The 6,496-nt window shown below is 36.7% G+C and overlaps 1 protein-coding gene across 1 annotated transcript; it reads right to left on the bottom strand.

The window, feature by feature from the left end:
• Positions 1–904: 904 nt before the first annotated feature.
• On the bottom strand, positions 905–1,249 carry LOC138869145 (uncharacterized). The gene has a single exon (XM_070146742.1). The coding sequence runs from the start codon at positions 1,247–1,249 to the stop codon at positions 905–907; it is 345 nt and encodes a 114-aa protein (XP_070002843.1).
• Between the last annotated feature and the right edge of the window lie 5,247 nt (positions 1,250–6,496).

Genomic DNA, 6,496 nt, shown 5'->3' with positions numbered 1-6,496 from the left:
AAAAAAATAAAAGGCTATTTTCTGATAAAAAATAATCCAATAATGCATGCATAGGCTATGATTGCAATTGCATCCTAAAAATGCACATGTGGCTATTTGTGCAATAATTGAAACATAATACAAATGCAAATGATAAAATTAAGCCATAAAAATTATTATAAAACTATTTTGTGATACAATCAGTGATTGTTTTATAAATAAAATGCTGGGATAAATTACTTAAAATATTTTTTAAAATGCAGAAATTGTATGAAAAATACTAATTGGTGTCAAGGCATAGTTTTGAAAATATTATGGAAAATATTGGGTATCAACAGTTGGTTCATGCCTTTGTCCGCTGGCCTTGCCTTGCTCCGTTCCGTTCTGGAGGCCTCGTTTGAGTTTACCTGGGTAACACCTGACTATTAGGAAAAATAGAGGTTTTGAAAATATGCAATTATTGATAAAAATAGAGTTGTTTAGATGAACTAGTGACTTTAACACATTTCAGAGATACTGCAGCTTTCCCATGTTAGAATTTTGAGGGTCCTCCTCAAAATTCTGCCCTAGTTTGGTGGATGATCCTTCGGCCACTTGCGAGCTTTGTTGAACCTTCTTCGGAATTTTGAGAGTTCTTCTCAAAATTGTGGCCCAGTTTTTTTACCGATTTCTGATCGTCTGGAATATGTTGCCATTGGCTGGACTTGCTCCAGAATTTTGATGGTTCTCCTCAAAATTCTGCCCTAGTTTCTAATCTTGGGGGGAAATGAAAATTTTATTATGATATGACCGAACCCACAGTGATTCCTACTTATCCCCTCTTAAGCAGGAATCAGGTCAAACGTAGTTCAATTACATCAGATGACGAAATGTAAATAGTCTAAGCATAGTATCTCTTGACTACGTCTAAATTGATTGGTTTTGGCTAGATTTCTCCGTCCATTTCTGCAAGTATGAGTGCTCCTCTTGTTAGAATCCTGTGGACCATGTAAGGACCTTGCCAGTTGGGAGAGAATTTTCCTTTGGCTTCATCTTTATGTGAGAAGATCTTCTTCAGTACCAGCTTTCCTGGTGCAAATTGCCTTGGTTTCACCCTTTTGTCGAAAGCTCTGGACATTCTGTTCTGATAAAGCTTACCGTGACATACTGCATTCATCCTTTTTCCATCTATAAGGGTCAATTGTTCATAGCGGCTCCTTATCCATTCTGTGTCGTTGAGTTCAACTTCCTGTATGATTCTTAAAGAAGGAATCTCTACTTCTGTTGACATGTGATTTTTGCCCCTCCCCAAATTTTTCACATTTTAGCACGCAAATATTTAATTTAGCCTTAATGTAGCTATTTCAGCTTATTTTGACTCTTTTACTTTATTTTCGTCATAAAAATGAAAATTACAAAAAAAAAGATATATAAATTTTAGTTTATTTATTTCTCATAAACTTTAAAAAAAAAATAGTACTTTATTTTTTATTTTTATATAATTTTAAAAATACAAAAAATATATATATAGTTTTGTTTTAATTGTCAGTCTGTTTTAATAGTTATTCTGCTTACGTACGACTAAATAAAAAAGGTCGTGTTTTTATTCTCGGTTGCGAGGAAAGAATAATATTTGGGTTCAAATTAACGACTCATTTTTTACGGCCTAATTTTCAGACCTAGCCCAAAACATTTTCAGCCGAGACACACATGACAACACATGCTAACACATGCAAGCACATGAACACACACACTCTCTACACTTTACAACTCACGGACAGAACATCATACACGTGATACCCTCACAACACACAACTCACACATTGATACATATGTTGGAGAGTTTGGACAGGGAGATGGATTATGGATTTTAAACTACACAATAACACCTTAGGACCTTAGGCTACTGTTCATGGTCTTCTTCACTTTGAAGAAGACAAAAACGACCAAAAACCCTCACTGCCATCTTGGTCTCCCTCACGCCCAAGCGACAACCAGTCGACCACCCCAACTCCACGCACATCCTGTCGACCTGAAACCAGCTTCCAAACGATCCCCGTCGCCAACCCTCATCACAGTAACGAACCAGAAATTCCTGCTCCTTCACATCTCAAAACCACCATTGACCCGTCACCGGAAAAACCAAACAGACCCCTCATCCCTGTCAACCAACGACCAGCAGTCCTGCTGCTCGTCGTCAACCAGTCGACGTCTAGCAACCACCTTCTTCACAATAACGAACCAGCTCCCCCGTCACACCCTGTTCGAACGACACCGGTCCGCCTCTGTTATCATCCATACCTGTTCGTCGACCAGCAGTCCCTGAATGAACCACCATTATTGCCTCGCGTCCTGACGAACAGCCCATTAACGACCATCGTCTTCTTGACGCACCTCACTGAACGCACACGCACAAACGCACAAACCCACAAAGATATTTGGTTTTCAATGGAGTCCGATGGAGGTCGAGTCGCATGAGATCCGTCCGAAGTTTCCGTCGAGGTCCGTTCGCAGTTCGTCGAGTTTCCGACGAGACGTTCCAATAGAGACCTTGTCCGTGGTTTTGATGTTTCATTCCCGAGTTTGCTATTGAGGTCCAGTTCTCTATCTTTTTACCTTGATATTTATCATCTATTGGAATGAAAATGGCATGGAATTCCTATGAACTGTTTGTGTGTTATTTTTGTTGAATTGCTTTTGACTACACCATGGATATTATTACCTATTAGAATTGTTGTTCCATATTTGTTTGATCTCGGATAACTTCATTGTTATTTTGTTTAATTTGTTTTTCGTTCGAATTTTGTCTTATAAGATATGTTCCACAAAAAATGGGTACATGAAAGAAATAAGTTGCTGGATTTAGATTATAGCTTAACTCTTAGTCTTCATGATTTAATTATTAGTATAATTCTATAATGCATGCTTTATAATAGTCACAAAGTTTGAGAAGAATAACGAACACCTAGTATACTTTTAGGTGCTTTTAATTTATTATCGTGATTAAGGATACGGTTCTCGTGACGCAGTTGTGATGCTTAATTTCTAAATTCGAGGGTGCATTTCATGTGACCCGACTTCAATTTAGAACAAGGTTAAATAAAGCGTGTCGTGAACCACAGGTGCTATGATTTGAGATGTTTTAAATAACCTTGAATTTTTCCCGAAATGTTAAAAGCTATTAAAATAATAACACCCTTTTTGCTTTAACTTTTGCTTTAACTTTTGTTTTAACTTTAACTTTTGCTTTAACTTTTGCTTTAGCTTTAACTTTTGCTTTTGCTTTAACTTTTGCTTTTGCTTTCCGTTTAAGCTTTAACTTTTGCTTTTGGCTTTAGCTTTAGTTTAAACATATGTACAACATGTGCCTATTGTTATTTGAAGTATTTTTAAGTTTGTTGTCAGACGAGCCTCGCCAAAAAAAAAATGCACAAACTGCGAGGCTCTCATAAATGTATATATTAAAAATACTTAGAATACAGGATGAGCCGTCTAGTGAACTTCACGGTTTTCCCCAATGATAATAACGCGTTAGACTCTTTAGGCGCGATTTTTATTAAATTATATTCTTAAATTCGGGTGCGCATTTATGTGACCCAAATCCAAATCTCAACGGAGTCGGAAGGTATTAACAACCATGGGTGCATTGATTGCGACGTGATTCGAGATGCATTTTCACGACGTTGCAATTCTATTAAAAAATAATAATAAAAGCGGTTTAAACTTAATAAAAGCACACAAGATATAACATGTATTAAAATCAGATATTTAGCCATTATAACAATTTAAGCGACCGTGCTAGAACCACGGGATCCGTGGTTGCCTAACATCTTCCCTCGGGTCAACAGAATTCCTTACTTAGAATTTCTGGTTCGCAGACTTCATTTGGAAAGTCGAAAATTTCCTCGATTTGGGATTCAAGATAAACCGGTGACTTGGGACACCAAAAGCCAAACCTTTCCCAAGTGGCGACTCTGAATTAAATAAATAATCCCATTTCGAATATTGTCACTTAAATTGGAAAAAATCCCTCACGCATTTATCCTTTGGGGTAGGTGCACAAAAAGGAGGTGGGACAGCTCTGGCGACTCTGTTGGGGACCCAAACCCAGAACTTCGGTTCAGGGTTCAAGAATTCGAGCTTAGAATAACTGTTATAGTTGGCTTGTTTTATCTGATTTTTACATGTTGAGCCTAATGTGCTAAATGCCGCTTTTACCGCTTTGATATTGTTTGGACTGTATATAAATTGCTACGAAACCCTCCTCTCTCTGAGTCTTCTAAATCATCTAGGAAGTGTGCACTTCATGTGACTTCTTTTCTATTAGAGTCTTATCCCAATTTTAGAACGAGGTTCGGACAAGTTGCAAAGCCGGTGAAGCCTCTGTATTCCCGGTACGCTGCCCCCCTCGGCTCGAGCTGTCCGCTCGGGTAAGCCAGGTCTAGAACAATAAACCCAGGTTTTTAAACCTAGTATAACAAGCCTCATGTCGGATCCCTAGTAGGAACGTTTGTTTGTATCATGTGCATTTAACCTAAGAGACTCAACACAGGGGTTGGGTCTGTCTAGGACAGGTGTACCCAAATGAAAAAGACCATCCTGATGCATCTTACGTGCTACTTGCGCATCTGTTTGTTTCGGCTTGCATGTTGACCGACTTCTAGAACAGAGGAAGAAAATAAATAAAAAATCAATAATAATAATAATAATAATAATAATAATAATAATAATATAGGAGTGAGAGGTAGGTATTTAGAAAATTCTGAAACCTGGCGAAATTCCGGAAAAAAAGAAAGAAGAAGAAGTCATCTCCAAATGAGCCAAAGTTTTCAATTGCCATGTTCTGTCAAAACTACCGAACTACGCGGGTCTGATTCTCACCTGATGTGAGATACGTCGGAAAACCTTATCGGTTCCGACTCCAATTTTTTAAAAAATCCAAAAATATTTTCATTTAGTTCCTTCTTTAGAAATATTTCCTTAGAAAATTCAAAAAAAAGTGAAGAGGTTTTTAAACTCAAAAAAAGAAGTAGTTTCCTTCTTTCTAAAGTCTTTCATACGGAAAAAAAATCAAAAAAAAAAAATCAAAATGCAAAATACGTATTTCCTTTATTTTGAATTATTTTTCTCAAAAGTAATAAAAAAAAATCTTTTTCTTGTTTAAAAGTCTTTCTTCAAAAAAATAAAATTTGAAAAATTGAATTCCAAAAATATTTTCGCTTTTCTTTAGAAGTGCTTTTGTAAATAAATAAAAACTCAGAAATCCAAATCATTTTCTTAAAAGTCCCTCTTTCAAAAATTAAGAGGTAACATCCAAAATAAAAAAAATATTTTCTTTCTTCCTTAGAAAAAGGTAAAACAAATGAAAAATCAAACAAAAATATTTTCTTTTCATTTTTAAAAATTCCCAAAGTTCAAGTCAAAAAGCAAATAAATTTTTAGAAGTCTTTCTTTAAAAAATAAAATAAAAATCAAAATAAAAAAAAATATTTTCTTTCTTCTTTTAAAGCATTTCTTTCAAAAATTTCAACCAAAAAAATGGGTTAGTTTATTTACTCCATTTTCGATCTTCCCGAACTACGTAAGATCTGATTCATGCAGGGTCATGATACGTAGGCAATCCCTATCGGATTCGATCATAGCTATAAAATAAATTGAGTGAAAAAATAAACTGAAAAAAAAAGAGAAAGAAAATTGAGTTAAAAAGAGAAAAAGAAAAAATAGTGAAAAGAAAAAGAAAAAAAAAAGAGATTGACGAAAAATAAAAGAGTAAAAAAAAGAGTGCAAAAAATAAAGTAGCGGCAAAAATAAGAGTGATTAAAGAGAGACAGAAATGAAGAAAAGAGGTATAGAGGTAAAAGGGCTAGTTAAGGCCGGGATGAAACATGCAACCGTTCAAACACACGGTAGAAGCGTTTAACTATTAGGTGTATTGCATCCCAACGTGCAATTTTCTATATGTTAAATGTTTCAAAACTAACAAGGTTGTTGGATGTGCAAGCATTTAGCCAGGTTTTGGTGGTTGGTTTTGTTGGTAGTCTAGTCTCCCCTCCTCACAAAGGCACATAAGGCCTCCGCCGGCAATCTACCAATCATCGGTCCTGAGGATAGCCCAGCATCGACTATTCTACATCTAGAATTAGTAGCTGCTGAAGAGAACAAGATGTTGCGTCTCCGCATATTGGAAATGAGGTTACCAATGCCCTTGTGGCCAACCCGCTCATCCCATGTGGGCACCCTCCAATGCCTTCCGATGATCCTGGTATGCCTTCTGTGGTTCGCCCCCAGGCATCGGTTTCAAAGGCACCGCCTCCAATGTTCATCTTTCATGGTCCACAGCTTCAAACAGAAATGACATATGTGACCCCATACTCTTTCACTCAACCTCCGCAATATGACCTCTTGGCGGAGCAAGAAAAGGTTGTTGAGAATCCCGAGCAAGAGGAAATGGCTCGGAAGATGAAGAGCCTAGAACAAAGCCTGAAAAACATGCAAGGTCTGAGTGGCCAAAAGAGTGTGTCATACTCTAACCTCTGTA

This window comes from Nicotiana sylvestris, chromosome 1 (assembly GCF_000393655.2).
Source record: "Nicotiana sylvestris chromosome 1, ASM39365v2, whole genome shotgun sequence".
In the NCBI taxonomy this organism is placed as follows: domain Eukaryota; kingdom Viridiplantae; phylum Streptophyta; class Magnoliopsida; order Solanales; family Solanaceae; genus Nicotiana; species Nicotiana sylvestris.
Note: the sequence above shows the minus strand (reverse complement) of the source record. Positions and strands in the feature narration are given on the sequence as shown.

What these genes read in the sequence shown, in the direction of transcription:
- LOC138869145 (XM_070146742.1), bottom strand. Translation starts at nt 1,249, where the DNA reads ATGTCAACAGAAGTAGAGATTCCTTCTTTAAGAATCATACAGGAAGTT.